The 19,621-nt window shown below is 35.1% G+C and overlaps 1 protein-coding gene across 6 annotated transcripts in view; it reads right to left on the bottom strand.

The window, feature by feature from the left end:
* Cacna2d1 (calcium voltage-gated channel auxiliary subunit alpha2delta 1) overlaps positions 1 to 19,621 on the bottom strand; it is a 437,884-nt gene that overhangs the window by 89,589 nt on the left and 328,674 nt on the right. For all 6 annotated transcript variants that reach the window (XM_074064875.1, XM_020156667.2, XM_020156666.2 and 3 more), the window contains 3 exons: positions 14,176 to 14,245; positions 12,365 to 12,415; positions 11,125 to 11,224 (listed from right to left, as the gene is read on the bottom strand). In XM_074064875.1, the coding sequence (XP_073920976.1) occupies positions 11,125 to 11,224; positions 12,365 to 12,415; positions 14,176 to 14,245 (221 nt within the window). The remainder of the gene's footprint in view (positions 1 to 11,124; positions 11,225 to 12,364; positions 12,416 to 14,175; positions 14,246 to 19,621) is intronic.

Genomic DNA, 19,621 nt, shown 5'->3' with positions numbered 1-19,621 from the left:
ACACTGTTGGCAACAGTATCAATTCAGGAATGAATTATTCTATATACAGTAACATTTACAAGTGTCTGTAGACTCCACACATTTTGGAGGAAAAGAGAATACAATGATATAGAAAATAAACAAGGTACAAGCATTCGTAAAATATCAGCTGGAGAGAAAGGCCATAAAGAAAAATGAAATGACGAGACTAGTGGAAGTCGAAGAGTTAGTGCATTGGAACGTTTTGTGCTGTAGCACTCTAGGAGTGCCTCTGTTAAGGCAGCAGGCAGCATTTGAGCATAGACCTGAGCCAAACAGACCAAAAAGCAGGCAGCCCTCCAGCCGTGGGAGCATCTAGATTCATGTCAAAATAAACAGATGAGGACTAGATCTCTAATCGCTACATATCTATAAAACATGCACCAAACAGGAAGAGTAAACAATGCTTTTTAAGCAAGGCTACTAACATCACCAGTTAGTTCCTTTAAAAATGAAATAGTGCCAGCAATCAAAAAACCCACTGATGGAAGTTGGCAATGAGGGCTGCAAGAATTAGATTTGCCGTTACTCAGCTGCAGTGAAATCAAATGTTATGTTTGAAAAAAACAGCATGCTTCTGGTATAAGCTAATAAAAAAAAAACTGAGTAAAGAAGATAATTATCAATAAGAACACAGAGTTAGGCAAGAGGAATTTCAAAAATAGTGAAAAACTATTTTGAAACACACTTTAAAAAGTGCTATATACATAAACTACCAGAAAAACATAGAATGGTGAATTGTGGGGAAAGATGCCCATAATGGTGTACGGAATTTGTGAGAGAACTTAAGCAAATTGTCACTTTATGAAGCCTCTTAAGTTTTAACATTAAAAAAAGGATTTTCATGTTTTAGCACATTTTTCAAACTACAGTATGTCACTTAACAGTCAAGATAAAAAGTACGCATTCTACTAATAAGTACCTATAGTATTCATTTATATTTTAATTTCTTTTGAATTTTAGCATAATAAATAATTAAGAGCAAACATGATAAGTTAAATAACTGAGCAATTTTACTATGTCTATACCTTAGGCAAGCGCAAGTCATTCTCCTTACAATGTTAAAAATTAAGTGAATAAATTGTAATTTGAAATTTGTAATTAATAAATACTGAAGCACATGGAGTCTTTTCCTAGTTTGCAAGGCCCCAGAACAGAAGTCAAAAAATTCTACATTTTAAATGTTATTTCCAAACGTGACATACAATTAATTTCCAAGTACCCAAAACTTAGTGTACCATGTAATTAATGGGGAAAAAAAAGATTATCATGTCTGTCAGCACATTCTTATAAACTTTCTTGGTATTTCCAAAGCAATTTTGCTATTCTCTGTCATCTGTTTCTTTTTTTAAAAAAACAAGATAACCTTCAAATTTTGCTCTGATAAAACCTAAATATGTCTGTTTCTTCAGTTTTCTCTTTAGAGTATATAATTTATGTGTCCTTCAAATGAAAATAATTTTTAAAAGTATCTATCTTTATCTTTAAAAAATGTCTTGGAGGAAAAGAACTTTGTTTTTCTAGTGACCTTAATTCCATGCCTTCTTCTTGTTATTTAATATTCCACCTTGCAAAATGGCTATAGTATTAAATATCCATAATATATAAATAAAATAAAAATATCCATAGTATTAAGCTTTTTTATGCTTTATTTGTGGTGCTGGAAATCAAACTCAGGGCCTTGCACATGTTAGTCATAGCATTAAGCATTCTATGAATTATCAAGTTCTTAAAATCTAAATCAGTGATACACACAAACTATAACAAAGTCCCAGATTTGCCGACTCCTCCTCAATGTACCGTGATTTCCTCTTCCATAATGATATGAGGCCTGCCCTATGTGTACACAATTAACAATAATATGATCAAGCTACTTAGGGGAGTTGCTAAATGTGGTTTCTGGTTCTTTATGTCTGATATGGAACCACAGCATCTGCGTTTCTAACCCTGGCCTAACAGTTGCCAGGCCAGGCTCATGCTACTTGGTCACAGGCTCCAATTTAACAGGCAAGGGTATAAACAATAATCTTTTTGTTCATTGACATAAATGAACTGTGGATCAACATATAGTTTTTTTTAAAGCTAGATATATGGTTATTTTATAAGACATGAAATGAAATTACTCTTCTAGATTTTATTTGTCACAAAACTCTTTTGGCAGGCTGCATATCTTTTATTTTATTGAGCTCTGAGCTCAAGGCTTATTTTGTAAGGTGGTTTGTATTATGCAGGTGGTCAACATGACTTTTGATTTCAAATTTCAAAACAATTTACAAATTATTATATGCTGAGTTAAAGTTCCTATTCTTAAAAAATTAATGTCCTTGTCTAGAACTCATTAATATATTTTAGAAGGAAAACTGAAAGTTAAAGCACATAAGAAATGGAACAATTGAAACTAGGCCTTAACTTGCCTACACAGTGCAACGCAGCATTTAAACAAACCCCCACTTTGATATTAGTTGGTATTAAACAGTCAAGTTAGGATCTCTAAAGTACCTGACATTTTATCCTGCTTGAAAGCCAACAAATTAGCTTCCTACAATTTCATAAACAAAACCACTGGCCCTCTGGGTGAGAGACAAAGGACAGTTTGTTACAGTAATAGCAGTAGCCAGAATAACATCTTTATTTACACAAGACTGCTAAATCCCAATTACCACAGGGTGAAAGGAGGAAGGTCAGACCAGGAGTCACCTACACAAGCAGTGAGATGTGACTCCAGCAAAACAAAATATTCCAAGATAAAAAAGTCCCTAACCGTATATTAAGGCTACTGACAGCCCACCCATTTTCCCCTGCAGAGAGTCTTTTACTTACTCTGGCTTGTAAGTCTCTTCTGGGTTAGAGGACCCTCTAGCTCCACTGTCTTGGAGTACACAAAAATCTAAGCCAACTGCTTTTCGTGCTTAGACTTGAATTCTTCATGCCAGATTCATGAAGAATTGTCTCTGAACAGTTGGTAAAGGAGTTGGAAGATAATAATAACAACACGAATAAGAACCATAATAATTATTAAAACGTGTTTTACATGTGACATTTCCTTTGGTGCTCAGTGACACTCTAGCAAGTTAAATAAAATTCTGTCCACTTTAAAGAGGAGGAAACTGAGCTTTATAAGTCTTAGGTAACTTATACAAGGCCGGATAACTCATCTCAAAGGTCATGCATTACGGCTATGAAACTCTATCAGGACATGTAAGAGGCACAGTTGTGTGAGAGGAGTGAGCAGTCGGCCATTACCACAAGGTGAGCCTTCCTAATAACATCAATGCAGTATCCTTCTATCACCTTGCTCTTTACTCACGCAGACTAGCAGATACTGGTTCTATGACCCACATATTACGGAAAATGAAGACTTTTGCAGTCTTTAGCATACATTAAAAATCATTTATTGATCTGGAAACATGAGCACAGACCCATCTCACACAGAGGCCTGCATGCAGGGAATCCACAGTCACCTTCCCTTTCTAGGCTCTGACTTGACTGTGGCTCCTCACTCCTCATTTTGTACCTGCATTTATAGACAGTTACTTCTGGAAATGTTTACAGACTACAACCTGGGAAAGGAGACAGAAATTATTTTGTTTTGAGATCTCTCCTACAAGCAATTGCAAAGATATTGTGAGCTATTATATTTTGTATATATTTTTTTTCTGATTAGAAATCAAACACAGCATTTAAAAATGACCATGAATTAGAAAAGCTTCCAGAAAGAAAACTAACTCAAATAAGAGAAATGTGTGGTGCTATTGAAAGAGGGGTAGACCTTCCCTTGTTAGCTGTTATCATATCATCCACAATCAGCATATACTTGCCTTTCATCCTATACTGGCTGGCAGCATTTTACTCCTAAAACATCAAACTTCCTCACATTCATAAACAAATTCCACTCCCTGTGTCATCCCTGGACATTTTGTCTGTAAATCAGACCACGCTGTGATTGAATTGTGGCTCCTATCATCTACCACTACCTCTATCAAAGCATGTAACTAGATTAGTGGGAAACAGCTACATTATGCTTGCATTTACACTTTGCCTAACAGCAGGCTTCCCTTCTAGAACAAAGAACAGCCTTAGAGACAGTGAAAACACTTGAAAATGATGCAGCATTAGTTCTAACATCTTATACATGATTTAGGCACAAAAACCACTTTTTAAAAAAAAAATGTGAAACTAAGTCATATAGCCCTAAAAAGGAGAGGCTGCTCAAATTTTCTGTCTGGTGTTTGCAGGTAATTTTGCATAAGTGTTAGTGTAGAACACGCTGTAAATCTCTGGATGACTGACGTTTTCTTAGGTACAGAGCACATGCATGAAGGTTTGGGAAAAAACAACTGTCAAGGTCAACTGTAAAAACACTCCCCAGTTTCCTCAGTGCTTTGTTACTGATCACTGTGCAAGTTACATAAGGTAAAAGTTACAATAGCTAGATGCCCCACTACTGACAAATGGATTAAGAAAATGTGGTATTTATGCACAATGGAATTTTACTCAGCCACAAAGAAGAATGAAATTTTGTCATTCACAAGTAAATGGATGGAACTGGAGAACATCATCTTAAGTGGAATTAGCCAGGTTCAGAAAGTCTGACTCAATTTCAGGAGGTTTACACACAAAATAGAGCATATTAGATAATAAAAAATGAAGAATTTTTTATAAATTATGAAGTTAATATGGATGACACTAGATACTATATATACATATATATGTAAATAAGTATATGAAGTCTAATAAGATCAAAAGATGTGTGGTAAATAAAGTAAATTAAAAAAATAAAACGATGCTACATAGGCCAAAACATGCAATTCAGATATAGTGTTTGGTATTTGTCTGCAAGTATAAGAAAAATCTAATTCAAATGTGCTTCTTCTAACCAAAATGGCAGCACATTTCTTTAAAACAATGTCTCTACAGAAACACAAATACCATTTTTCTTTAAAAAGAAATTTTTTGGAAAGTGTTTCTCTTTTTAGAATTTATTTCAATGTATCAGCTATAAACTATAAAATCAGCACATTTATTGATTTTTTTCTTGAAGATTCAGCTTCAGATCTTTGTTGAATCTACACTCATAGATGAAAATGGCTAGACTTCAATCCTGTCTTCTTCGTTGGAAAAGTTTCTAACATTCTTTCCACCTGTTCCCTTCTATATAAAATAAAGCATATTGGTATCATCTACTACACAACATTGTTGTGAAGATTAAATTATCTTGAAAAACACAGAAAAATTTTTATAGTTAATATATACAGGTAATATATATTAAACATGAGTAGTGTTTTATGTGTATATTTATATGTATATACACGTTTACCTTAAACAAGATATGTGTGTATATCTATACTTCTATAATTATTCATCCCCTATGGTTAAATTGGAAATTAATGCACAATTAAGGAAAACAATTCACACATACTTTGGATCTTATTTGTCCTGGTTCTGAACAAAAATCTGTCTAGAATGATATAATCACTAAAAATAATTTAGTGAGTTTTCAATCAAGAAAATGTACTAATAATTACCCCAAATAATAAAATTAAAGTATATGGTTAAGAAAAAATTCAGAGTATAGCTGAACAACAAAAAGTCTTCTTATGGTAAGGAAGAGCCATAAAAATAACCAAAACTAAGCAAGCCTGAGGATAGGAGGTAGGAGCTGAGATCAGGAATAAATTTCTCTAGAAGTGGAATTAGAAACTACTATGATTTCATCTTTCAAATGTTCTCCTGCAAAATTTATCTTATGACTTCCACAAATTATGCACATTTCAATACCTCTCGTCTCTATTTCTCAATATATAACTGAGATATGTTTATAATTTGCAACTTGAGGTATCAAGATGCATTACTTCCTGCTCAAATGCATTCCCAGTTCTTTCTAAAGTGGCATATTCTATTTGCCTACATGCTTTGAGTTCACATGTTCAACTACATCAAACAGAGACAACCAAGTTAAGATTTACAAAGAGCTGCGAGTGTATCAGTAAAGTCTGTATTAACCTGGTTTACAGAAACTCGAGGAACTGCCTTGAGATTGTGCATCTTAGTAATTACATTTCTTAAGTTACTTAATAATATTCTTTAAAGAAATACACATTTAAAACCATAGTATTTTTAGGAAAACCAACAAAATATTTTTTTCAGGCATTCAGAAACTCAATGTCAATCCCCTAGTTCTTTAACTAGGAAAGAACCATTAGTTGTTAGTCAAATGTTGGAAGTACAAAACTCATCCAACAAAAACTTAAAAATATATATATATATTAACAACTCAGCTCAGCTTCCAACTGTGGTAGCTGCTACCATGCCCCATCCGTATTTCCAGTCTTGCCAAACTAACTTGTAACTGCCCAAGACTGTAGGCAACCCTCTGCTATGGCACATGGTAAACTAGAAATACCAGATAATTGATGTCCCTCGAGAGCAGTCATCAATGTTACATACTGAAGCACATCTTTCCCTTGAAAATGTGACACTTTTTGTACTCTCATTCATGTAATCTACAGTGCTTCCCAGAATTACCCAGAGGTATTACACTACGAGTAGTAAACTGTGTAGATCTTTTATTAGTTCTCTACTTTGTTTTAATTATCACATTTTCAAACAGCCTTTCCTAGAGTTATTACCAAAATAAACTATTTGAACTGGGGTCCTTATCATGAGGACTATTTCTGGAGACATCCAATCAGAGTTGATAGTGCACTGTAGTAGTCTTAGTAAACAGATCCTCAGGATGGGATTCTAGAACTGAATCACTCAGCACTCATATGGCAACAAAGACCCCTTGGTAACTGTGTGTACCAATCACAACTGGAACCAAGAAAACTCTTCAGATGCTGTAGCATTATGTTGTTAAGATTACCATGTATGGTCATCTGAACAGAACACAATACAGATCGAAGAGGACATACTTAGCCTTTGAGAGATATGGGGACAAAACTGATAATAAAGGAATGGGGGCTCAAGATTAGGATGATGAGATGTGAGCATTCATTCACACCTGAGAACAATGAATTTCTGAATTTCCCTATCTTTTTTGGTTAGAGAGAGAACCTGTTGCCCTTGTTCCTAGAGACCATAGCATGGTGTTTCCTGTCCACATGATCCGATTCCACCTCTACTCATAGCTCTAGACAACACAGACCACCTAGGTCTCAACACAGACCACCTAGGGCAGTGCTTCCTCCAGGAAAACAAAACAGAAAATATTCAACAAAGGAGGTGCAGGATCAGTTTAATATAAACCACACATAATAGGAGAACATGCAGAGAATGAATGCCAAGGGACCTTGAAGTAAAATACATTTGGTCATCAATTTGTGGCTATTTGATAAATAGCCCGAGATAAGAAAACATATGGATTCCTGTGCAGGAGTAAGTGGCCTAGCTGGTGGGCCAAGATCCCAAAAGGAGCAGAGTTTTGGAGAAAAAGTTTGTGGTACCTATGGGAGATGGCATGCGGCATGCACATTTATTTGTCTTACATCAGTGTTCGTTCACTAGAGAGAAATCAACAAAGAGGAGGTACTGAACAATTGGAAGGATAAGAGAACTTGTCCACTGGAGCTCCTCCAGCTCTATGGTAGCTATGTTAATTGCAAAAGGGGCCTCTGAGTGGAGCAACTAAATAGTAGAGAGAGGGGAATGTGCATGGAGCTGAAAGAATGAACTCTTTCTCACCTACTTGCACATAGCCATTGCCACTGGTAAAGGAGAATAACCCAATATAGAGTCCTCAATGTGAAAATATCTCTCAAAGAAAACAACCAGCAATTTGATGTGAAATATTACATTTTATGTTACCTCTCTTGAGAAGGGATAAAAATTATTTTCTTGTTATTGACACATATCCTAGTGATGGGGTTCTTTCGTTTTCATAGTGCCTTATTCATATCAGTAATCCTCAAAGCAAGCATATTGCTTGACTCATCATCATAGAATCCTACATAACATCTTCTCAAATGAAGCAATGCATTTTATCATAAAGGAAGTCCAATAATGGACACAAGACTGAAGAATCTACTGAGCTTGCCATATGCTGCCTCACAAGAAGCTGTCCACCTGACAACATTGGGGCAGTCTCTCTCTCTCTCTCTCTCTCTCTCTCTTTTTCTCTCTCATTCTCTCTCTGGTAGCACTGTGGTTTGAAATTGGTTTGGTGCTTGCAAAGCCAGGACTCTACCACCTGAGCCAAGACTCCAGTCTTTTGCTCTGGTTATTTTGGAGATGGAGTCTAATGAACTATTTTGACTAGGCTGGTCTTGAACTGTAATCCTCCCAATCTCAATCATGGAAGTAGCTAGGATTGCAGGTGTGACCCAACAGGGCCCAGAAGGGACAGTCTTCTTTAGATATGTGCAATTTAGGATACATATGTATTTTGAAAACTGGTTCTTTGAACAACAGTGCTACACACTGACAGCAGCTTATACCCACTCATAAAAAACAATGGTTAAATTTTCAGAAATTTTTAAGGCCAGCTGATCTTACATTGCTGGCGTGAAACTGGCCATGATGTATTTACATAAAGAGAACTGACAAATGATAGAAAACAAGTCTTACCTCTGCCTCACTGGTGCCTTCAGAAAATAGAATGCATTAATGTGGAACCAAGGGGAGAAGTAGGAATGTCTCCTGTTATCCCAACTTAGAATGATCCACTTGGGAAATCTGAACTTCCTGTCTCTACTGAAATATATGTTTTGCTTTTCAAGTGTGTGTGTGTTGGGGGAGAGGGTTGTAATATTCTTACAAGGGCTGGAAAGGATTTTCTCTACATATAAATTAATAGTTACTACCTGGGTAGCTTGAGCTTCTCATGACCATCATGGGGGAAAAAAGGAAATTATCATGAGAGTCATAGCTGCATAATGTGGGCAGGGAAGTGCTATGCATGGAATTCAGAGGATTCATTCGAACACCCCCATGTTTGGTGGTAACTATGGATGGACAATTGCAGAACCACGGTTTAAGTGGAAACAGAAACTATGGATTCATAGACCTCTGAGGAAAAAACTGGGATCATCTCACCAACCAATCTGCCAGCATAAGAGTTGCCCAATATGCAGGGAAACTAGGAAGGTTATTAGAGGAGAGAAAATATGAAAATAAATTATGACCTCCTTTACATGTGCAACATGTAATTGCACATTTAATTCTACCTTTAGAAGCCCACCATCCTTCATACATAGAGGTTTTTCTTTAAAATGTGACCAGTGTCCATCTTTAAGAGCCACTGATTAGACAGAGTATACATCCGCCCCTCCTAACAACCAGCATCTACAACTTTCTGTTTCAGTGCACCCTCTTCTGGTCAGAGTCTGTTCTGCCCACACATGGAGAAGAATGCTACCCAACACCCTGGCTCCTTTGGATTTGGGGCAGGATAATTCTGAAATGAATATTCTGCACAGCTTTCAAAATTTCTCAAATGTATTAAGTTTCTTACATTAAACTAAGATTTTTAATTGGCTTCCTCCTTTCCTCCTGCATCACTCCTCACTCCTTTAACTAGTAATATCACCTGTGATCACCTCCAAAATAAACTGTTACACTTGAACCCCTAGCTGAGATTCAGCCTCTAGAAGAAGCCAGACAGAGACATTAGCAATATTTAATATCTTCTGGTTTTGAATAAAATTTCCCTCGATTTGCAAATTTGCACTAAATGTAATGTGTCTGAGCCTTTCTCTTTTGCTATTCCAAAGATAGTATTTCATTAGCATTGATTCCAATGGCTTTATAATTAATATACTTATGTACAAATCACACTTATGTAAATCTTTTCCAAACATTTTATTTGATTGGAAGCCTTACATTTTACTTTTATTGAAGTAAGAAGAAAATTAACAACATAGGATCAGACTATAAAATCAGACAAACATGAATCAGAGATCTTATGCAATATCAAGCATTACTAAATAACATGAAGGGCACAGACAAATTAAAGAATTTGTAAGGTTCACAGAAAGCAGATTTCTGGACACAGAAGATGAATGACTCTCCACTTCTTTTCTTTCTGTGTTGGACACATTCCTCTGGACCACATGAAATAAAATCTCAACAAGAGTTTTACATGATTGCTTGTGAATTTATTTAAATTATGAAACACCTCCAATTTATTCCCCCAGAAAATTACATCACCTGCAAGACATTTTCCAGCAAATCCTGCATCATAGGTAGTAGGTTCTAGTTACTATAACTATATCACCAACAGCACTTCAAGGATAAATTCTCTTCTTCTTAGTTAATACTGTTCTAGCTACCTGGAGCTTCTGTTGATATGGAGTTATACTAGGTCTCCTTTCTTTCCCCACCCCATAACATCCTTCAGAAAAGGGAGAAAAATCAATTACAGACCAACTGCTTTACCTTCTTCCTCCTAAGTGATTTCAGAGACAGATCCATTCTCATGTGCTCAAGACAAAACAATGTCACCTGTAACAATTCCTCCTGCTCTACTCACATTCTATGGATATAATCACTTCAAATGTGAAGTTATATCCATCAGGAAAATGCCCATAAAATTCTCTGCCTAAAATCTATGAGTTAAAATGATTTGTGGTAACACCAACTAACTTATTTCACTTACTTCACAGTTCAGTACTTCCTAGCTATGTGTATGAATGTCTAAGGTGGTTCCAAGCACATTTAAGTGTTTATTGGTTCTTGTGTTATTAAGAAAAGCATATTTGTAAAAACACAATGCACTCTGGACATTCTTCCAGGGTGCAAAGGAGAATTATAAGGTAAAGAAAATTACTATCTGATCGTATTGCCAGGACACTACTTCTAGATATCCTAACTGAGGGAATGTGATCACATTACTTAGCCAGGTTTCTTTGAGTGAAGAACATGAAGAATGCTTTCATTCATATTCATTATTTCAATTACTTCTCTCAGGTGTAAAAGCTTAGCAATGCAAAAGGGATCTTGGCATAGAAGTACAGGAGAACCAGTAACTAAGAGGATAGCTCAGTAAGAGAGCTTGTAATGCATCAGAGAAACCTCAGCCTATCTAAGATAAAAATATATAATATCTAAAGCTGGGGTGAGATAGAGTTTGCAGATATAATTCAGGGAATTTAGTCATCTCATACTTACTGAAGCTACGTTCACGAAGTCATCATCTGAGAGAGTTTCTAACATTTCAGAGACAGATGTTCGAATCAGTTTAAGTGTCAACCCACTAACACTTCCACTCCTGTGAACAGACAAGGGGGGGTCCCCACATATTACTAACCAGTTATTTAATCAGTAAAATCATAAGGAAAGATAGCATATGTATTAATTCTTGGTCATTTATGTAATATTCAAATAATGAATTTGTCTTTTAAAAAATCAGTACAAAAAGATTTTTTTGATGTAGTGGAAAGTATAAGAAATCTGTCTTTCCTACCAATATCACTCGGTACATATTTCTAACTAAAATTATCAAAATTACATGACAAGTGACAATTAAGAAAACATGTGGATACTGACAACATATGCACTTATTCAGAAAATATGTCTGAAATACCAGTTCAGTGGTGGAGCTAGAAGTGAGGACTACAGAGGCTAATAGGCACAGCTGCCATCTCAGGGAGCCTACTGTTTGACTTGATTAAAACAATAATTATAAAAGTTGCATAACAACCATAATAATAGATTTGTGACAAAATGCCTTGTTCTGTACTCTAAAGCAGATAGCTTCTAGAACTTAGTCTTTAATTTTCTTGTCTGTACACATTCTGTGATCTTCCATAACCTCCCTTATTTGTAAGTCTCATCTCTAGGCAACTAGCTACAACTACTGTATCACAGACACACTGACACTCACAGATTGCTTAACTAGAAGCAATGTGGCAAAACAGCCAATACAGAAACTGCTGGAAATTTTTCTTATAGATCAACATGTCCCTTGAAAAAGCGTCAGTACTAACATTAGATATATTTAATATTTACCTACTTTGTGTAAACTAATAGAATCATTCATGATTAATTGGCAACGAAATTGTTCTATATTTTTATTATTTTTTGTAGCACGAACTGCTTACTTTTGCCAATTCTGCACTTTGATATTGTTCAAAGTCTAATGAAAACATTGGAAGCAAATAAAAGCTTTTCTAAATCCTCAGACTTTAGAACCACGCCATAATTTTCCAGTCAGACCCAGACATAAACGATGTTGTTCTTTGCTGGGTTTCTTATCTCTTCAGATGGCTTTTCTGTCTGGATATAAAAGTACCATAATGATTCTTTATTTTTTTTTTTTCAATTTGTCATACAATTCTTCCCAACACATTACTGTCTATAAATACTTTCATATTCTCAGGATAGAAATAGGTAATATTTAACTACTCACACATCAACCAGAATAAGCATGTCTTTAGGAGATGCAGCTCCTTGGATATACCTGAAAAAAATACCACAGAAATATTTTTTATCTTGCAATATAGAAAACATTAATATTTGTTGTATTTATATTTATAGATCTCTGAGATAAGAAAAAAGCTATCTATAAGGTAACTAAAAAAACATGCAATAAATAACGTTGTTACCAAGAATTTCAAGTGGTAGCTCTCAAAACTTTATTTTCTAAGAATCACCCAGAGAATCAGTTCAAATAGTTATTTCCCAAATTCAAACACACCCCTACAGAATCAGAACCTCTGCATTTTAATGAGACTCTAGAGTTTTATGCAAATGATTTGATCAACCCAAAAAGCTCATACTGCCTGCCTGGCTATAGACTGACAGGGAACTGAAGACCTGCTTTCTCTGATAGTTCCTGCACCTGAACTCAACTTTCCACTTCTCTCTGAGGCCTCTTTTCTATCACTCTCAATCTAGCTTCTCAGATCTCTGCTGGATAACCGATCAATTTGTTTTCAACAGCCTGTGTACAGTTGCTCTCTACTCAGGATTCCTGTGTTGAGAAGGCAGTTAAAAGTTTATAACCTGCATTGGACTTGTTTCTCTGGAAGAAGGTACAGTAGCAGAGCTACAGGTGTATTTGTGTGGAAGACAAACCAAGTTCATGCCTAGTGTCTTAACACTACTGGCCCTGGCATGTGTCTATTGAGAATTGGGAAGGGTAGGATAGGGTACTGTCTGCTTCTAATAGCTGGCCCCTCTCTCCTGAGCTTCCTCCCAAATGACCAATTCCTGAATTCTATGTGATAAATTGGTCTGGTGCTTCCATCCCATAACCTATGGCTCCAGAGGGACACACTGTTGAAATACTGTCAAGAACAATATGTGTATCAGTCACTATTATAAATAATTGGTGTTTGTGTAATTTGCTGTTACACTTAGGACATTTGAAAGCCTTCAGTACAAGTCCTGGGAGGCAAACATTAAGCTGCTTAGAATTTGTCTGAAACTTAGCAGAAAGTTAGAAATAATCTAACCAATAGTAGGGAATTTCTTCTTAAATAAGTTACCAGATAGTCTTCTTTTTAAATGATGTTTAGTTTCTCTTCTTATGAACATATACTCAAAGGTAGTGATAAGAAACAGAGCAGGGCAGAAAGTACTATGTTACTAAAAAAGATATATTCACATATTAAGTATATTGTTTAAAACTCAAAACAATTAATAGTAAAAAAACCCTCTGAAATTGATATTTGTTTCTGGTGAATTCAATTATGGATTATCAGTATATTTTTTGAGTTTTGTATTAGGAGAATGAGTTGCTTTAATAGTGAGGGACAAATACAACTTGTTTTTGGAAAATAAAACCTGAGCTATCTGAGTGTAACTAGGGGCAGCTCTTACCTTGGGGCAAATCTCATTAGCTCATCACCAGAGGCAAACTATCTCCTACTCTGTGTCATCTCTCTATTAAAGTTATACTCCGAACTGGGAGCCCATCAACAAAAATTCCAGGCAGCTAAAAGAGATTTGGAGCTGAAATTGAATATAAAATTTACTGTAGTCAATCTGAAATAAATTTGATTAATCATTTCAGCACTACTTTTCATCATTCCCCACTTGAACTCATCACTTTCATTTACCTTTAATTATAATTTATTTTTTAAAGTACCACAATACTTTTGATAAAGAGATAATGTTCATCCTAATAACAGAATGATTACCCCCTCCAACAATTTAACCAAAGAATATAGCTTCCTTTTGTCTATCTCTTCTTTAAGGAGAGCTACAAATTCATACCATGGTCTTCTGCGAACATCATAGAGGTCAATCTTGTTTGGAGTTCTACTATTATCAACCCATGGAGAAGCTAAGAAAAAAATAAACCAAGATATTAGATATGTGCTACAAAAATAATCTAAAGTACAAAAATAATGTAGAGTTTAAAAAAAAAAGCTACAAAATGGCATAGACACAAAATTCTACTTATCTACACAAACGTTCAAATAAGACACACCATCTTTATGCCTCAATATTTTCCATTTTTTAAAGCAGAAAACAACAGCAGTACAAAAAAATTAACACAAGTCAATTCTCTTTTTCACATCATTCCAGAATTAACCTTCAGACATAGGGGTCTTACAGGCGTTCACTGGTATGTTCTGCCATGTTTTACAATGGCACACATTTTCTTTTTTCGTTTTGAACAGAAAATCTACCTTGGCAGAAAATTTATGTGTCATTAATGGAAATCATGCTTTCAATTATTTAATCCTTATATTTCTATTCAATGTGATACTATCTTGATCTATATAAGACTGTTATTCTTAGATTGTTATTCTTAAAATGGCATAATTTTAAATTTTCATATTCATATATATATATTTCATAATGGCCAATCAATATTGAGATTATAATAAAAGGTTAAACTATAATTAAAATAACTGTATAAAAATGGTTTTTCCTCAAATTTATTTGAATGACATGAAATAATCCAAATACAATGTGTTAGTTTCATGGCCTTTATCATTTTGCAGTAGTCAGAAAAAAAAAAACTCTTAGTTTAATTGCATTGGTTTTAAAATGCAATTAATTTATACTATTCTAATTAAATCTCCACTTATTTTAATTAAATTGCCCTACAAAACTTTACTCCCATGTACAGCTTAGACCAAGTGGAGAAAAATAAATTCTGATGAACTGGATGATAATTTTATGCTGAAGAAGTTCCTTCCCTTGAACATATTTAGCATAAGACTCTTGAGAAAATTCACATGACTTATGCACCACAATCTATTTTACCATTTTCTTTATTGAGGAGCTATGGAAACTATGAAGAACATTTACTGAGAGTCATGTTTATTAGCCAACTAGGATAATTTGACCAATTAAGTTATGTCAAAAATATATACAACTAAGTCCCTCCTTGACTGTGAAATTTCTTTCCTATTAGTGGCAATATTATAAAATGATTTATTCACGTTAAATGACTAATGACATTTACATGAAACAGTAAGTCTAAATATAGCACTCCCCCAGATCCAATTACTGACATAGTCAACCTAACTGGTATGGCAAATTTACTTTTTTTTTTCTTAATTCATTCAATTTGCAGACACTGAGTCCCAGAGAAATAAAATATCATTTTTTTCTTTTGTAGCACTAGAATTAAGCAACAAATATGCTGGTAGACATATTATTTCATTTTTAACCATTACTCTATAGTATCTAACTCCCCAAATTAATTTTTTAATAATAAATAATTTTCTAAATTATTCTAATTTTATTCTATGCAATGCTTGCTTTTTGTTTAATTGCCTCTTAACTCCAAATGCACCCTTTCGTTCACTCTCTGAAAATGGATCTGTGACCTTAAAATACTTTTAACAGCTGGCACAATTTCAAGTTTTGTCAGAAGATGATGCAAGATGCTGAATAAGAAAAGACTCTTTGCTTCTTGGTTCTGGTTTGTTAGCTCACATGTGCTTTCAACATGTGCAGCTCCACTGGTGTCTATCTCCTGCATTGTACATGTTATTTGGAACTCAGCTCCTGCTACGTTAGTTGCCTCAGTTTCCTTGTGATTCTGCAGATTGGATGACTTCCCCAGGCTCCTAATAGCCAGCAGTAGCCCTAAGCATTTTGAAGAGCTTGCAGTATGACACTTGGAATCCCAGAGGTTGAATTTCCAGCCAATCCCACCAAAGTGGCACCACAGTGACTTCTTTGCCTTGGGGGGCCATGACCATGTCCTATCTCTATCTCTTAGAGGTGGTTACTACATATTAGATCACTTAATATCATATCTGGTGTTCACATATTATTCAGATGTATCTGTGATTCTTGCCAATTACTCATTTGCCAGTCCCTGTTACAGTTAATAATTCACCATTGAAACAATAGTATTTTCCTTGGTTGAAAATACTATGTGTTTTGTTTTGTTTTTTTCACTTCACTGTTTAGACCAAGATTGATACTAATGTAAGAAGGAGGTGAGAGATGTGAGATTGACTACCCCTGCTAATACTATAGCAGCAACCATAAATTGAAACTGGTCTGCAATGACTTTGATAAATGATTTAGTGAAACTGGAATCTGAAAGATATTTGAAAATTAGATTTCCTAATTCTTTACAGAGAGCACATTCATCTAGGATTTGTTTTCACTAGTATAATTGCCAAATGAAATTAATCAACATGAATTACTATACTCTATAAAAATTATATCTTTCTTTAAATATAGAAAAAATTAAAAGTCTATAATTTAAATTATGAGCTAACACATTAAATTTTAATATCATTTATAAATCTTAGGTGGGTTATATGTTAAAATATTAATAATCAAAAATAACTTTTCTTAGATATTTACTTTTTAGTAAAAGCTATGATTGGGCTAAATTAAGATACTTATAGTATAGTAAAATTAAACAATATAATTTCTTCTGTAATATTAGTAATTAACAAGTAAAATCACAATGTGGTATTTAAGTGGAACATTATTTATATAAGCTCAAAACTATGGCAGATCAAATAGTGGAAGGGATAATAACTACATACTGCAGTTCCCTGGAAAAATCAAGTTTTGTTATCATTCACAGTCAAACTACATGTCTTGAAAAGAATCAGAGCTTTCAAATCCCTAGAAAAAGTGAAATGTTATACTCATTTTAGATGTACCTTTAGTTTTCCCACAGGATTTTAGGATGGCAGAAAAGAGGAACTGTAAGGAAATATAAGGCCCCAAAGTGACCACGTGGAGAAGAGTGATCTGGCCAAGAGATTCTTTATTGCTGGGTGGGAGAGGAAGAGAGCAGAGAGAGCCAAGAGAGAGAGGGAGAGAGGGGCAGGGGCTTAAATACCCCTCAGTGGGACTCAGCATGATCTGATTGGTTAGGATCTTATGGTTCATGCTGATTGGAGGTTGGGGCAGAAGGAGGGTTCAAGCTAGACTTGAGGCAGAACTGTGACCCTGGAAAACAGAAGCTTAAGGGTGCAGTAAGAACTGAAACCTATCGGCGCCATTATTGCCAACAGGAACAGAAACAGCTGACGATGTGGGCATCTTACTTCTGAAAGCCATCATTAAAGGGGATACTGATCACTAATGAGATCAGTATCCCCTGATACTGTCTGGTCCTACACAGACAGAACAGAGGTTTGACAAATGTGGTCCGTGGTCAAGAAGTCATTTCCAAAAGGAATTTCACAATGAAATGAGAGGACAGAATGTTGTATGCAGCTGGCAACCTCTGCCACAGTGTTATGGTTGGACATGAATTGTCACTGTAGAAGGCTCTTGTGTTGAAAGTTTTCTCCAGCTTGTCCTCAGCTGGTAGATCCAATCATTAAAAGGTAATTGCCCCATAAAGGCTCTGACCTAATCAATGAATTAATTGCAAAACTGTGGAAACTTTCAGAGGTGACGCCTAACTGAAAGAACTAGGTCCCTGTGTCTCTCTGCCTTCTGTCCACCAGGAAGTCAGCCACTTTACACCACCCATGTTCCCTGCCATAATGTTCTGCCTTACCACATATGGGTCAAGAGCAAGGGAGCCAAGTGACCATGGACTGAAACCATGAGGCAGAATAAATCTTTCCTCTCTTAAGTTGTTTTCCGAGGTATTTTGTCACAACAACCAAAAGTAAGTAACATACACAGATAGAGATGGACAATTAAAAAATCAGTAATAGCCACTATTTATTACAACATCAAGTTTTCCTTACTAGGTAATATCATTAAGTAAGCTACCTGTGAGATGAGGGATGTGAGAATGGCCTAAATTCAGAAACTAGTTCAGACATAAAAATGTCAGATTTAACAATTCCTTTAAGATAAAATTTAGGACTAGCATTGCTTTCAGAGAAATTCACTAAAAGAAAATAACTAGAAGTCAACTAGGCATTGTTATTTATGTTGCTTATATTACTAAAGAAACTATAAACCTAGTCTGCAGAAACAATCTTAATTGTTTGACTCCTAAAGCAGAATTTGGGCTCTGTATATCTTACTCTGTTTCCAAAGGGGAGTTTTTAATTGTAGTTATCCAAAAGATGCATGCATTATATATTATACAATGCAGGTAGACATTGAAAAAATAGATAAGATAATCAGACTTATGCAGCATGGTAAGAAGGGAAGTTAGGAAAAGTCAAATTGCATGATGGAGAAAGTTGCACATGCTCCAGAGGGCCTGAACTTTGAGCTGTATGTACTAATCTGTTGGGATTTTGCACCATATATAGGGAGGAGATGTTTTTTATATGTTGGGAAAAAAGTATGCAAAGATACTTGGTTTGTCAGAGGAATTGAATTGCGTAAAACTTTACTCTGACACTTCATTTCAACTCTACTGACTATGATCTTGACTTATGTATCCAGCTTGATTAATAAATAGCTATTATCCACTATAAGCAAGACTATGTTAGGTATTATAGAGAACCTAAATATGGGATGAGTTATCTCCACCTGCAGCTGCACACATTGCAATTGTTTGAAAAAGGGTATAACCGAAATAATTTCAGAAAGAAGATAAAATTAGATAGCTGTTGTAGTATACAGATCATAGCAAAATTCTCCAAGAGAACAAAATGAATAAGATAGCTCTTGGCAAAGCCTCCCTATGAAAGGTGGTGTCTTCATGTGGAAGATGATGGCTACATTCCATTTTGAATCACTGATAAGGTACACATGACTAGAGATGGGCTTTAAGAACAAGGCACACAGAGTTATGAAAAGAAAGGATAGGGAAAAATGAAGTGAAAGGTTAAACAGGCTACACTGGGCAGTGAAGGTTGAACTGTGTAGTGAGAGGCAAAACTGTAGCTATAAAGATTGAGATAGAATCTTGATGGTATATAGGGCAGAGTCAGGGAGTCAGATGTCATTAGGTCCACAATGTGAGCTTGTATAGTTTTACCAGAGAGCTAATAATCTAATTGTACTCCAGATAGCTTTATAATAATTTTATTAGATCTCTTTTGATATTGCATTTTAATATGTTTAGACTTTTTTTTTGTTGCATCCTGTGAGCTACTGCAGAGAAAATTCTTACTAATATTTGAATCTTCTGGATTTCTCAGTTTCTTCAGAAATAGTTTTGCCTTATCTTTCTTCCTTTGTCTAGACTTCACTATATTGACTTAAATAATTCTGAATTTTAATTTTGTTTTTGAGTAATAAGACTCAATGTTCAGTATGTTCAGATAATGTCAGTATGCAGTTGGCTGAAGAGTAACATCGGGATTTC

This window comes from Castor canadensis, chromosome 2, assembly GCF_047511655.1.
Source record: "Castor canadensis chromosome 2, mCasCan1.hap1v2, whole genome shotgun sequence".
NCBI classification, from domain to species: domain Eukaryota; kingdom Metazoa; phylum Chordata; class Mammalia; order Rodentia; family Castoridae; genus Castor; species Castor canadensis.
The sequence above is the reverse complement of the archived record's forward strand: the minus strand, read 5'-3'. Positions and strand labels throughout refer to the sequence as shown.